Here is a 15,577-nt window from a genome sequence, read left to right on the forward strand (position 1 = left end):
GGAGTCAGCGAGCGGATCCCGAACTCCGGCCTGAGGGGGGAGTCAGCGAGCGGATCCCGAACTCCGGCCTGAGGGGGGAGTCAGCGGGCTGGTGTCGGCCTCCGGCCTGAGGGGGGAGTCAGCGGGCTGGTGTCGGCCTCCGGCCTGATGGGGGAGTCAGCGGGCTGGTGTCGGCCTCCGGCCTGATGGGGGAGTCAGGGGGCTGGTGTCGGCCTCCGGCCTGAGGGGGGAGTCAGCGGGCTGGTGTCGGCCTCCGGCCTGAGGGGGGAGTCAGCGGGAGCGGGATTCTCTGAGCAGCCGTGTGAGCGGGAAGTGTGACCGGAGCGGAATGGCGGCGCTGAGAGCGGCTGTCGGGGCGGCGAGGAAGGTCAGAGGGGGACCGGGACCGTGACCGGGCGGGGTGCGGGAGGCAGTCTCCTTACCCGAACTCGGACACCTGCTGAGGCCGGTGCGGTGTTGACAGGCGTTGTCGGGGTGGACGTGGCCGGTAGGATACGGGATACTCCAGGGGAAAGTACGGAGAAGTGATCGGCCGCTGTTCCGCTGAGGGTGAGAGCAGGGCTGGGTAGGAGGGCGGCCGAGACCGGGGACCCGTACTTGGGGCAGCATCAACCACTGCAGCATCTGTGGGAGAACGGACCGGTCCATGGGACCATACGCTATGGGAGCCATTTGGCCCGTCTCCGCAAGGGTCCGGACCCTTCCTCTGGCCATAACAACTGAATTGATATCAGGTTTGTTATCGCTGACATTTATCGTGAAATTGGTGCCTTTGTGACAACAGTGCAGACCAGGACATAAGTTTACTGTGTTGCAATAAGAAATATTTTTAAAAGTGCAGAAGTAGCGAGGTAGTGTTCATTGCCTGTCCAGCAATCTGATAGTGCAGGGGAAGAAGCTGTTTCTGAATCGTTGAGTGTGTACATCAGGCTCATGTACTTCCTGTCTGATGGTAGTGATCGGAAGAGGAGGTGATGGGGGTGCTTAATGCAGTTCTGCCTGTCTCAGATGTTGCATTACAGTACATGGAAAGCACAGGTCCTCAAGCAATTGTGAAATTTCTCTCCAGCTCCATTATAAATGCCCAGGTGCTCATAATCACTGCTGAAAAACAGAGAATGAAAGAATCGGGTTGATTATCACTGACATGTCGCAGCAGTACAGTGCAATACATAAAATGTACTATAAGTTGCAGGTAAGATTAGCTTTATTTCTCACATGGGCATCTGTACATGGTGAAATGCAATGCTTATATCAAAGACCAACACAGTCTGAGGATGTGCTCGGCACTCCATCGGTGTCACCGTGTCTCTGCTCCCAACGTAGCATGCCCACAATTCACAACCCCAACCCGTACCCTAACCTTGAGCAGTGGATGTAGTGTATATGGATTTCAGTAAGGCATTTGATAAGGTTCCCCATGCCAGGCTCATTCAGAAAGTAAGGAGGCATGGGATCCAAGGAGACCTTGCTCTGTGGATCCAGAATTGGCTTGCCCACAGAAGACGAAGAGTGGTTGTAGGTGGTTCGTATTTTGCATGAAGGTCGGTGACCAGTTGTGTTCCATACTGATCTGTTCTGGGACCCCTCCTCTTTGTGATTTTTTATAAATGGCCTGGATAAAGAAGTGGGGGGTGGGTTAGTAAGTTTGCTGGTGACACAAAAGTTAGGGGTGTTGTGGATAGTTTGGAGGGTTCATTTTGGTAGGTCAAATTTGAAGACAGAATGTAGTATTAATGGTAAGACTCTCGGCAGTGTGGAAGATCAGAGGGATCTTAAGGTCCAAGTCCATAGGACACTCAAAGCAGCTGCGCAGGTTGACTCTGTGGTTAAGAAGGCATACGGTGCATTAGCCTTCATCAATCGTGGGACTGAGTTTAGGAGCCGAGAGGTAATGTTGCAGCTATATAGGACCCTGGTCAGACCCCACTTGGAGGACTGTGCTGAGTTCTGCCTCACTACAGGAAGGATGTGGAAACCATAGAAAGGGTGCAGAGGAGATTTACAAGGATGTTGCCTGGATTGGGGAGCATACCTTATGAAAACAGGTTGAGTGAACTCGGCCTTTTCTCCTTGGAGCGACGGAGGATGAGAGGTGACCTGATAGAGGTGAATAAGATGATGAGAGGCATTGATTGTGTGGATAGTCAGAGGCTTTTTCCCAGGGCTGAAATGACTAGCACGAGAGGGCATAGTTTTAAGGTGCTTGAAATAGGTGGATGTTAGGGGTAATTTTTTCGCACAGAGAGTGGTGAGTGCGTGGAATGCACTGCCGGCGGTGTTGGTGGAAGTGGATACAATAGGGTCTTTTAAGAGACTCTTAGATAGGTACATGGAGCTTAGAAAACTAGAGGGCTATGCGCTAGGGAAATTCTAGGCGGTTTCTAGAGTAGGTTAACATAGAACATAGAATAGTACAGCACAGTACAGGCCCTTCGGCCCACAATGTTGTGCCGACCCTCAAACCCTGCCTCCCATATAAGCCCCCACCTTAAATTCCTCCATATACCTGTCTAGTAGTCTCTTAAACTTCACCAGTGTATTTGCCTCCACCACTGACTCAGGCAGTGCATTCCACGCACCAACCACTCTCTGAGTAATAAACCTTCCTCTAATATCCCCCTTGAACTTCCCACCCCTTACCTTAAAGCCATGTCCTCTTGTATTGAACAGTGGTGCCCTGGGGAAGAGGCGCTGGCTATCCACTCTATCTATTCCTCTTATTATCTTGTACACCTCTATCATGTCTCCTCTCATCCTCCTCCTCTCCAAAGAGTAAAGCCCTAGCCCCCTTAATCTCTGATCATAATGCATACTTTCTAAACCAGGCAGTATCCTGGCAAATCTACTCTGTACCCTTTCCAATGCTTCCACATCCTTCCTATAGTGAGGTGACCAGAACTGGACACAATACTCCAAGTGTGGCCTAACCAGAGTTTTATAGAGCTGCATCATTACATCGCGACTCTTAAACTCTATCCCTCGACTTATGAAAGCTAACACCCCGTAAGCTTTCTTAACTACCCTATCCACCTGTGAGGCAACTTTCAGGGATCTGTGGACATGTACCCCGAGATCCCTCTGCTCCTCCACACTACCAAGTACCCTGCCATTTACTTTGTACTCTGCCTTGGAGTTTGTCCTTCCAAAGTGTACCACCTCACACTTCTCCGGGTTGAACTCCATCTGCCACTTCTCAGCCCACTTCTGCATCCTATCAGTGTCTCTCTGCAATCTTTGACAATCCTCTACACTATCTACAACACCACCAACCTTTGTGTCGTCTGCAAACTTGCCAACCCACCCTTCTACCCCCACATCCAGGTCGTTAATAAAAATCACGAAAAGTAGAGGTCCCAGAACAGATCCTTGTGCGACACCACTAGTCACAATCCTCCAATCTGAATATACTCCCTCCACCACCACCCTCTGCCTTCTGCAGGCAAGCCAATTCTGAATCCACCTGGCCAAACTTCCCTGGATCCCATGCCTTCTAACTTTCTGAATAAGCCTACCGTATGGAACCTTGTCAAATGCCTTACTAAAATCCATATAGATCACATCCACTGCACTACCCTCATCTATATGCCTGGTCACCTCCTCAAAGAGCTCTATCAGGCTTATTAGACACGATCTGCCCTTCACAAAGCCATGCTGACTGTCCCTGATCAGACCATGATTCTCTAAATGCCTATAGATCCTATCTCTAAGAATCTTTTCCAACAGCCTTCCCACCACAGACGTAAGGCTCACTGGTCTATAATTACCCAGACTATCCCTACTACCTTTTTTGAACAAGGGAACAACATTCGCCTCCCTCCAATCCTCCAGTACCATTCCCGTGGATAACGAGGACATAAAGATCCTAGCCAGAGGCTCAGCAATCTCTTCTCTCGCCTCGTGGAGCAGCCTGGGGAATATTCCGTCAGGCCCCGGGGACTTATCTGTCCTAATATAGTTTAACAACTCCAACATCTCCTCTCCCTTAATATCAGCATGCTCCAGAACATCAACCTCACTCATATTGTCCTCACCATCATCAAGTTCCCTCTCATTGATGAATACCGAAGAGAAGTATTCATTGAGGACCTCGCTCACTTCCACAGCCTCCAGGCACATCTTCCCACCTTTATCTCTAATCGGTCCTACCTTCACTCCTGTCATCCTTTTTTTCTTCACATAATTGAAGAATGCCTTGGGGTTTTCCTTTACCCTACTCGCCAAGGCCTTCTCATGCCCCCTTCTTGCTCTTCTCAGCCCCTTCTTAAGCTCCTTTCTTGCTTCCCTATTTTCCTCAATAGACCCATCTGATCCTTGCTTCCTAAACCTCATGTATGCTGCCTTCTTCCTCCTGACTAGATTTTCCACCTCACTTGTCACCCATGGTTCCTTCACCCTACCATTCTTTATCTTCCTCACCGGGACAAATTTATCCCTAACATCCTGCAAGAGATCTCTAAACATCGACCACATGTCCATAGTACATTTCCCTGCAAAAACATCATCCCAATTCACACCCGCAAGTTCTAGCCTTCTAGCCTCATAATTTGCCTTTCCCCGATTAAAAATTTTCCTGTCCTCTTTGATTCTATCCTTTTCCATGATAATTATAAAGGCCAGGGAGCGGTGGTCACTGTCCCCCAGATGCTCACCCACTGAGAGATCTGTGACCTGACCCGGTTCATTACCTAGTACTAGATCTAGTATGGCATTCCCCCTGGTCGACCTGTCCAGATACTGTGACAGGAATCCGTTCTGGACACACTTAACAAACTCTGCCCCATCTAATCCCTTGAAACTAATCAGGTGCCAATCAATATTAGGGAAGTTAAAGTTACCCATGATAACAACCCTGTTATTTTTGCACCTTTCCAAAATCTGACTCCCAGTCTGCTCCTCTGTATCTCTGCTGCTACCAGGGGGCCTATAGAATACCCCCAGTAGAGTAACTGCTCCCTTCCTGTTCCTGACTTCCACCCATATTGGCTCAAAAGAGGATCCTGCTACATTACCCACCCTTTCCAGTAGCTGTAATAGTATCCCTGACCAGTAGTGCCACCCCTCCTCCCCTTTTTCCGCCCTCTCTATCCCTTTTACAGCACTGAAATCCAGGAATATTGAGAATCCGTTCCTGCCCTGGTGCCAGCCAAGTCTCTGTAATGGCCACTACATCATAATTCATGTATGTACCCAAGCTCTCAGTTCATCATCTTTGTTCCTGATGCTTCTTGCATTGAGGTACACACATTTCAGCCCTTCTACCTTACTACCTCTACACCGTTTATTCTGCTTCTCTTTCCTCAAAGCCTCTCTCTATGTTAGATCTGGCTTTACTCCATGCACTTCTTTCACTGCTCTATCGCTCTGGGTCCCATCCCCCTCGCAAATTAGTTTAAACCCTCCCGAACCATGCTAGCAAACCTACCTGCAAGGATATTGCTCCCCCTCAAGTTCAGGTGCAACCCATCCAATCTGTACAGGTCCCACCTTCCCCAGAAGAGATCCCAATGATCTAAAAATCTAAAACCCTGCTCCCTGCACCAACTCCTCAGCCACGCATTCAACTGCCATCTCCTCCAATTCTTACCATCTCTGTCACGTAGCACTGGCAGCAATCCTGAGAACGCCACCCTTGAGATCCTGTTCTTCAGCCTTCTGCCTAGTTCCCGAAACTCACACTGCAGGACCTCATCCCTCTTCCTGCCTATGTCGTTGGTACCAACATGTATCACGCCTTCTGGTTGCTTTCCCTCTCGTACCAGGATGTCGTGCACCCGGTCAGAGACATACCGGACCCTGGCACTCAGGAGGCAACAAACCATGCAGGTGTCCTTTTCACGTCCACAATATCTACATGATTGGCAAATATTGTGGGCCGAAATGTCTGTAATGTGCTGTAGATTTCTACGTTCTATGTAACCCCAACTGTACCCTCACCCTAAACTTAGTAGTCAGCGCCTCCCTGGAGGCGGGTGTATCAAATAATGCAAGCAGAGAGACCAAGCTCTCTCACTCTCAGCATCAGGCTGCCGGTGGATCCCTAGGACCAGAGGTGCTGGGGTCCTCCTCATGTCTGTTTCCTGGGGAGGGTGATATACTCTGCATGCCGACCCCATCAACTAACGGCCCGCAGGGAGTCCCTGGAGATTATCCCTCCATTGTCGTAACTGTGGATAAGACTGATGCGATGGTGGAGCGGGCAAGTATGAGTGAGGTACCCGCTGCACAGTTGGGTCACAAGTGCAGCTATCTATTAGAACATACAGGGAGGAAGATGGATCTATTTGTAGTGAGGGGTTGGAGGGAGAGTCCTTTGATAGCGAGACAATGGACATCCTCACCCCTCCTGAGAAATCCCCGTTGATACCTGTGGAGGATATCAGAGAGTTCATTCTCACCTCTGAGGGTGCAGAACATCAGCCGAAACTAGCCTCGCTTCGCTGGTCCAGCATGCCGAGGCTGGTTAAGTCCTCGCGCGTCGTCCTCAGACGGAAGGGGAAGGGGAAGAGGAATACAGAGTCGGGGAATGACAGGCGACAGCTGAAATCTTCCTGGATGACCTAGTGAGGGACATTGGAGTGGGAAGTAGCCTCACTCCTTCGGGAGATGGTGGGTTACAGGGTGGCGTTGGCACCGCTTCGGCCTGGAAAGCAAAAAGTATTCTTGCTTTTTCAGGAAAGTGTGGTTGAGGGCGTCTCCGCTCTCACTGGGAAGGGTACTGGTGCCGAGGCCTAGCGTACTCCCGACATGAAGCTCTACTGTAGCTAGTCTAAATGTTAATAGTAGCAGAGGTTCTCTCTGCAGATATAACAATCTCTCAGTCCTCGGAAGGGAGATATGCGGGGAGTTTCCTGCAGGAGACCCATACCAATCCGGGGGATGAGTCCGCTTGGCTTCTGGAGTGGCATGCATGAGCCACCTCAGCTCCGACTCTAGTGGGGTGGCGACCTTGCTGGCCCCAGCCTTCCAGCCAGAAATCGTAAGAGTCCAAGATGTCGTGCCTGGCCGTGCGCCTGGATGGTGTACCTCTGCATTTTATCAACGTGTATGCTTCGAGGCGCGGGGTGATGCAGATGCGCCTATTCTGTCAGCTGTCCACTCTGCTGAGTTCCATCGATCCTGGGGACTGCGTCATCCTCAGGGGAGACTTCAACTGTACCCTCCAGGTGGAGGACCACTCTGGTTTCCAGCCTGACCCAGCATCGGCAAACAAGTTAAAGGAGCTAGCTGGCTCCTTTGACTTGGTGGACAGCTGGTGGAATCTTCACCCCGACTCCAGCATCTTCTTGAGAAGATCTAGAGGGGGAGGTTCCCGCATAGACGGCCTGTATATCTCTCGGGCTTACATCTCCCGCATGTCGACATCCTCCACGCGGCCGGTGTCGTGCTCGGATCATCACCTTGTGTGGATGGAATTTACTCCTCTGCACCCTCGGGTGGGATCCGGGTATTAGCATTTTAACAACCAGCTGCTGGAGGACAGCCAATTCCGGGATTCATTCCGAGCGTTCTGGGTCACCTGGAGAAAGAGATGAAGAGATTTCTGCTCCCTCCGGCTGTGGTGGGATATCTGGTTTTTATGTCAGGAGTACACTAGGGGGTCGACAAAGAGGCGAAGCTCTGAGATTGAGCACCTTGAGAGAGCATTGCTTGACCTAGAGTCCTGTCTTGGTGTGATCACTGGGGACCAACTTCTATGGCAGGAATACCAGGAGAAGGATGCACTAAGGATTCTGCAGCTGCAGCAGTCCAGAGATGTGCATGTGAGGTCACGGATCCAAATGCTGCAGGATTTGGACCATGGCTCACCCTTCTACTCGTTGGAGAGGTGGCGGGGAGACCTAGTGGAGTTACTGGCTGCTGATGGCTCCCCCGTCACGCACCCTGATGAAATCAACAAAGAAGTCCGCTCATTCTATTGGTCCTTGTTCTCACCAGATCCGTCAAATGCAGAGGTATGCAATGAGGTCTGAAAAGATTTGCCTAAAGTCAGCCCAGAGGACGCAGTGCATCTGGACATTCCCCTGACTCGGTAGGAGCTGTCTGCTGCCCTTCAGCAACTCCTGAGGGCTAAGTCCCCTGGCTTAGATGGACTGAGTGTAGAGCTTTATCAAGCTTTCTGGGATGTCCTAGGGGTTGATTACACCCTTGTCCTAGGGGAGAGCCTAGCCACCGGGGAAATGCCCCCCTCATGGCGGAGAGCTGTTGTGGTCCTACTGCCCAAGAAGGGAGACCTCCGCCTGCTGAAGAACTGGCACCCAGTCTCCCTCTTGCGCGCGGACTACAAGTTCTTTGCCCGGGCAGGGGTTCAGATTTTTGGATCATTAGGATATCTTCTGGGGAAGGTCTGACCTGTACAAAAAGGACGGGCTGCACCCGAACTGGAAAGGGACCAATATCCTGGCGGACAGGTTTGCTAGAGCTGTTGGGGAGGGTTTAAACTGGTTTGGCAGGGGGGTGGGAATCAGAATGTGAGTGCAGAGATTAGGGTAGAAGGACAAGGCATGATGCTATGTGTTCTGAGTTGGTGAGGAAGGACAGGCAGGGGACAAAACATAAATGTAGCCAGTTAGAGGGGTTGAAATGTGTCTATTTCAACGCTAGGAGTATTAGGAATAAAGGGGATGAGCTTGGAGCATGGGTCAGTATGTGGAACTACGATGTTGTGGCCATTACTGAAACTTGGCTGGAGGAAGGGCAGGATTGGCTGATGCAGGTACTGGGGTTTAGGTGTTTTAAGAGGAATAGGATGGGAGGTAGAAAAAGGCGGGGGAGTAGCATTACTGGTCAGGGATAGTATCACGACTATAGAAAGGGAGGACGCTGCAGAAGGAGTGTCCACTGAGTCAGTTTGGGTGGAAGTCAGAAATAGGAAGGGATCAATCACTGTGCTGGGAGTAGTCTATAGGCCCCCAAATAGCCCTCAGGACACAGAGGGGCAGATAAGCAGGCAGATTTTAGAATGGTGCAGGAAATACAGGGTTGTAGTTATAGGTGATTTCAACTTCCTTCATATTGACTGGCACCTCCTGCCTGCAAGGGGGATAGATGGGGCTGAATTTGTCAGGTGTGCTCAGGAAGGATTCCTGACACAGTATGTGGACCGGCCGCCGAGAGGAGAGGCCGTACTGAATCTAGTTCTGGGTAATGAATCTGGTCAGGTGGCAGACCTCTTGGTGGGGGAGCATTTTGGTGAGAGTGCCCACAACTCCCTTAGCTTCAGATAGTTAAGAAGGCCTATGGGATGCTAGGCTTCATTAATAGGGGGATTGAGTTCAAGGGTAGAGAGGTCATGTTGCAGCTCTACAAATCTCTGGTGAGACCATACTTAGAGTATTGTGTTCAATTCTGGCCACCTCATTATAGGAAGGATGTGGAAGCTAGGGTGATACCACCCTAATAGGTATCATATCAGACTGTGATGAGACAGCCTATAGGGAGGAGGTGCAGCATTTGACAGAATGGTGTTGTCATAATAACCTAGACTTAACATCACAAAAACCAAGGAGCTGATAGTAGACTTCAGGAAATCAAAGCGCGTCGAGCACTCTGCTCTGCACATATACGGGAAAGTGGTGGAGAGAGTAGAGTGTTTCAAGTTCCTCGGCGTCCACATCTCAGCTGACCTCACCTGGACTGCCCATATCTCTTATCAGGTGGGGAAGGCCCAACAGAGGCTCTACTTCCTAAGGAAGCTAAAGCACACTCTCCTCCCTCATCACCTGCTGATCAGCTTCTATCGGACAACTATAGAGAGCCTCCTGATGTATTGCTGTGCAGTGTGGTTTGCCAGCTGCACAGGACAGAACAGGAAGGACTTGCAGCGGGTGGTGAGGGTAGCAGAGCGGGTTATTGGCACAACATTACCCTCCCTCAGAGACATTTATACTGGCAGACTTCAAAAGAAGGCTACTTGTATTTCAAAGGATCCCACTCATCCTGAACATCACCTGTTTTCCCCTCTGCCTTCTGGGAAGAGATACAGAGTATTAAGGATGAAAACAAAGAGAGTCCTTAACAGCTTCTACCCACAAGCAGTGAAATGTATAACACCCCTTTCCCTTCTCCTGTCCCCCTCCTAAGACGGCGGCAGCTAAATGCATCACACTTCCAGGAATGGCAGGTGTGCAATAGTCCTACCCCCCACCCCCATCCATATATTATTAATTTTGGACTACACTCCTGATGTTTTAGAGTTTATTTTATGTATATATTCTTTGTCATGCTGCAAAACGTTGAGCTGCTAAACTGTGTTTCATTGCTCCACAACAATGACAATAAAGATATTCTAATTCTGATTCTATGGAGAGGGTACAGAGGAGATTTACTGGGATGTTGCCTGGATTGGAAAACAAATCTTATGAGGCAAGGTTAGCAGAGCTGTGACTTTTCTCTTTGGCACGTAGGAGGATGAGAGGGGACTTGATAGAGGTCTACAAGATTATGAGAGGCATAGATAGGGTGGATAGCCAGTACCTGTTTCCCAGGGCACGTATAGAAAACACCAGAGGGCATATGTACAAAGTTAAGGGAGAGAAGTTTAGGGGAGACATCAGGGGTAAGTTTTTTACACAGAGGGTTGTGCGTTCCTGGAATGACTTGCCAGGGATGGTGGTGGAGACTAAAACATTAGGGGTATTTAAGAGCCTCTTGGACAGGCACATGGATGAAAGAGAAATAGAGGGTTACAGGGTAGTGTGGGTTTAGTACTTTTTCTTTAGGAATATATGGGTGGGCACAACATCGAGGGCCGAAGGGCCTGTACTGTGCTGTAGTATTCTAGTGTCTAGTGTTAATGGCCAACCGTCTTGGCTCAGTATTGAGATGGGTGATCAAATTACACAGTCCCGGGCCGCTCCATCCAGAACAATAGCCATCTGATCCACCTGCTCCAGGAGACTGGGTCCCCGGCAGCATTTCTCTCTCTTGACCAGGAGAAGGCGTTTGACCGGGTAGACCAGATTCCTGGTGGGCACCCTGCAGGCTTTTGGGCTCGGACTCTGCAGAGATTCCTGCACGCCAAGCACCCTCCCAGGTGGTGACATTCTTCCTCCAGAGGGGCTGCTGTCTTCACGAAGAGATGCAGCTACCACAGGTGGGCGTCAGCTGTGCTGCTTTGCTGAGTCTGCCCGGCTTCTATCAGGACCTACTCAGAGTCTGGAACATGGTTGCCTCAGGCCGGGAATCCCCTCCTCTGGCAGAGAGCACAGTCCTGGCTGACCCTTGTCCTACCTCAATGGATGTCTGTGCGGTTCAGGTGTGTGGAAAGACTCAGGCCACGCAATCTTATCCGAGAACCGAGTCCACGCAACTTGAGCCGCCTCTCCTCGACACCCACAATCCCATTCAGGGATGGGCTGCTACTCCATACCCTCCACTTCCTAGCACTTGTCCACCGTCCTGACACGCTATGGCGGTCAGTCTTTCCACCTGGAGGTGAGGGGGGTCCCCAGTGGAAGTCCCTTTACAAGGGAGTTCTTCTCATGCACCTTGGGGATCTGAGGTGGAGGCTGCTGCATAGAGCGGTGCCTTGTAATAAATTCTTTAGTTTGTACACGGATCTCCCAGCCACATGTAATTTCTGCGGGCTGGAGGAGACCGTGTACCACATGTACATGGAGTGTGTGAGGCTGCAGCCCCTTTTTGCGTATCTGGGTGGGCTGCTTCTCGTATTCTGATTGCATAAAATGATTGCATTTTAGCCCCACCCTATTTATATACGGTCATCCAGTAAGGAGGAGAGCATGGAGGGATGAGGATGTCCTTGTCAACGTGCTCCTGGGGCTGGTGAAAACAGCCATCCATGGGTCTTGGAAACAGGTGGCAGGAGGATCTGCCCGGGTAGACTGCCTGCCAATGTTTAGGGGGTATGTTCGTGCCCGGGTAAATATTGAAAGGGAACACACGCAGTCCACAGCGACCCTAGAGGAGTTCCGGGACTGTTGGGCTCCTCGGGGTGTAATTGCCATCATTGATAGAGATGGAAGCATTTTGGTTTAAGGTGTATTGTCTATTTGTAGTGAAGTAATCGTTTTGCATATGTAACAGTGAATTTGTAGTAAAGATATTTTGTATGAAAAAACCCCTCAGCCGCCCGCTAACCCAAACCCTCGGCCGTACACTAAATGGGAAAAACTGGAGCATTTAGACGCAATCACAGGGAGAACATTTAAACTGCTTACAAACAGCGGTAGGATTTGAGACCCGTTCAGTGATCGCTGGCGCTTTAAATGGTGAGGAAGTGTTCAGAGACCCAGAAGAAGCTGCTCCTAAAACATTGAGTGTGACTTCACACACACTGGCGAATGTAACAGCAATGAAGGGAAATTATGATAGGTTATCAAGGAACATAAAACAGAGTAAAATATTTTATAAGCAAGAATGAAATTAAGGAAAGTGAAGCTGTGAATAGGCCATTGGGTCAGAGATCAGAGAACGGTTGGAAGATGGCAGCATCATTTGTGGAGGAGAGCCAAATAATCCAATTCTGCTCCTGTATCCCATGGTCTTGTTCCCGATCAGCTGGATGTGATTGGGGAGTGATTTGAATGATATCATTGCAAAGTGGAACACAGCCCCGGTCCAAAGGATGCAACCCTGTTGTTTGAGAGTTTCAAAGGAAGAAATGATTCCATGACTTTAGACCAGGGATTAGTTACGCTTACTGAACGTTAGGAGATGGTTCATAGAAAACATAGAAGAAGAAACTGTGCAGGTTTTCCAGCCCGCAACGTTGTGTCAATCTTTTACTCTAAGATCTAAGATCAAACTAGCCCTTCCCTCCCACATGGCTCATCATCCATGGGTCTTTCTCAGAGATTTTTAAATGTGCTGGATAAATCATCTTCTGCCACCTACCCTAGTAGGTCATTCCATGCACCCACCACTCTGTATAAAAAGTTACCTCTGTCAGCCTCCCTGATACTTCCCTCCAATCACTTTAAAATTATGCCCTGCTGTATTAGCCATCTCAAGGGGCAGTTAAGGATGGGCAGGAAATGCTGGTCTTGCACAATTCTTTATGTTCGTCCAAAATGATGCCCTTGCATATTAGCACCAGAGAACTGGCAGATCATTGTTGTCAGAATCAGTTATTATCAGTGATCATATGATGCAGTTTGCGGCAGCAATATTATGTTCGGTTTGGATCCTGCTGTAGATGTAAATTTGTTGGATCAAATAACGACAGCACAAAAAGATCGTTACTTATCTTTTCACCATTTATTTCTTCGAGTTCAGCCGGCGAGAGACCTTGGACCCGACATCAGAGAGAGAAACGTTCTCATCTCTCTGGCGGTTCAACAAGTTCACTGCCTGATGTCAGAATTGTTAGAAGTTATAAGGCCACCGATACAAAAGAACAATCAGGTTGATAACCATTCCAGTTAAGTCAATGGACTATTGATACAAAGAACAATCAGTTTGTTAGACACTCCAGCCACCTTAATTAAAGAAAAGAATGTCCTACCTTGTTTGTTGGAGCCACAACTTAATTGCAAAGATAAGAACATCTGTCAAATTTATGCTTTAATTAAGAAGGGAATGTCCTGTCTAATTTCCATCAGGTTCTGCCTTTTGTCAAAATCAAAAGGTGTGAAAAGCCCAGAGACATCTTATGTGGATCTGGGTGAACTTTAACCCTTATCTTGCTCCAAAGAAAGCAGCTGTGAGACATTATTCAAACACGCTGCAGTCACAGACATAGTCAGTACTGAATCCATTGTTTACAGGGATCTGAGAATCCCCCTTTCCCTTAAACTTTATCATTCCCTTCTTCTTATCATTACATGATAACTTTTCAGAACAGATCGTCGCTTCTACAACATGATACAAAACATACCCAACATGCTCCCATTCTACTTGCTTAGCGTAGGTATGGCAGAGGGACAGAAAAGTGTTAATATGGGGGCCTCCTGAAACAGGGGCAGGTCCCCTTTGGGTCATTAAAATCATCACCAATACATTTTTCAGTCCTTATCAGTTCCGCCAGTAACGTGTTTACAGTCCGTTCGATGTATCGGAGCTGCCCTTCCACCTTCACTGCAGTAGGTGTTGTCAGTAGCACTTGGTACAGTCCTTTTCACTTCGGTTCCAACTTCTTACGATCCCAGTTCTTAATCAGGACAAAATCTCCAGGCTCGATGGTGGGGTAGTCACCCTTAGGCTAGGTGTCATCCTCTCGATTGGCCTGTCTTACCTGTGATTGCAAGCTTTGGGAGCGTTTTAGTTAACTTGCATAAATATTTTCCCATCTCCTCCCCTAAGGTATGCATGTCCATCCTTTCAGGAAGGGGAAGTCGGGCCAGTTCCGACCCCCGTGGGGTTCGCATGGGCTTTCCATGGATGATTTCTGCTGGAGATAATCCAGTTCTAGTCGAGGGTGTAATTCTCACATGGAACAAGGCCAGAGGTAAAACCTTAAGGCAGGTTAGTAGTTAGCTTGTTCCCTAAGGTTCCATTTACTCGCTCCACTATACCAGCTGCTCTTGAATGGTGAGCACAGTGAAATTGCTGTTTTATTGCCAGTTCTTTACAGATTTTCTCATTTATCTCATTTATCAATAAAATGAGGTCCATTGTCTGAGCTTATTGATTCAGGTACTCCATAACGGGGAATCACTTCTCTTGACATTTTTACAACAGTATTATCAATAGTTGGTATAGCCTTTATCTACCTGCTAAATACCAAGCGGTATTTACGACAATGTACTCTAGGTAGTTCGATAAAATCAAGTTATAAACAAGAAAAAGGTCCACCAAGCAAGGGGGTAGTTCCGTAAACACAAGGCATTCCCAATCCAGCATTCGTTTTATTTTACATGCTGTGGCTCGCTTTTCAACTGCTTGCTGGAAATCAGGGCGCCCCCGCCACCAAGATATTAACCATTCCCTCCTTGCCCAGGTGTGTACAGTTATTTACATAATCTATCAAGATAGATAAGAACACAGAGGAAACACAAACCTGTCCCGCAGGGGTCACCCATAAATTGGTCTGAGGTTCAAGGTGGCAACCCATTTGGGACCATAGTTTGCATTCTCCTTCAGGGGCGTCCCCCTGGAATTTACGTATTTTCCCCCATGTCTGGCATACCCATCCTTAGGTTTTCTCTAATAAGGACTTGTTGGGCTCCTGAGGGGACTAAAAGTGTGGGGTCCGAGGCTGTCTGTTTTGCTGCTGCACCAGCCTGAGCTGAATCATCAGATTCCCCAGTACGGGCTGCACATCTAATAATAGCCAAAACTCGAGGTAGCTGTAGAGCGGTGAGTAAGTTGTTTACAAAGGTAGCATTACTAATGGGGGGGGGGGGGCGCAGAGGAAGTCAGGAATCCCCAAGGTTCTGTAGTCAGGGCATAACGGGCATAATATAAAAGTCCGCACTTTAATCTGTTTGAGATTTCTTTTCCACAGGCTTTTTCATTTTAAAATTCAAAACGTTAATCAAAGAGGATTCCAGCTTAGGCTTGTACTTTTGTCTCCTCCACTGAAGCCCTCATTCAGGCCTTTTTTATTTTGTTCCAAATAGTTGTGGACTCCCTTTTCAAAGTCATTTTCATTCATGACTTTGCATTTTTTTTC

The 15,577-nt window shown here is 48.7% G+C and overlaps 1 protein-coding gene across 7 annotated transcripts in view; it reads left to right on the forward strand.

Moving 5' to 3' along the window:
- Positions 1-231: 231 nt before the first annotated feature.
- idh3b (isocitrate dehydrogenase (NAD(+)) 3 non-catalytic subunit beta) overlaps positions 232-15,577 on the forward strand; it is a 46,820-nt gene continuing 31,474 nt past the window's right edge. For 5 of the 7 annotated variants that reach the window (XM_063047219.1, XM_063047221.1, XM_063047225.1 and 2 more), the window contains exon 1: positions 1,133-1,195. In XM_063047219.1, coding sequence (XP_062903289.1) covers positions 1,148-1,195 — 48 coding nt within the window. In that variant the 5' untranslated portion in view covers positions 1,133-1,147. Of the gene's footprint in view, positions 368-1,132; positions 1,196-15,577 lie in introns of those variants that run through there. The other 2 variants (XM_063047218.1, XM_063047222.1) reach the window with 2 other exon arrangements.

The sequence above is a fragment of the Mobula hypostoma genome, chromosome 4, assembly GCF_963921235.1.
Source record: "Mobula hypostoma chromosome 4, sMobHyp1.1, whole genome shotgun sequence".
Lineage (NCBI taxonomy): Eukaryota > Metazoa > Chordata > Chondrichthyes > Myliobatiformes > Myliobatidae > Mobula > Mobula hypostoma.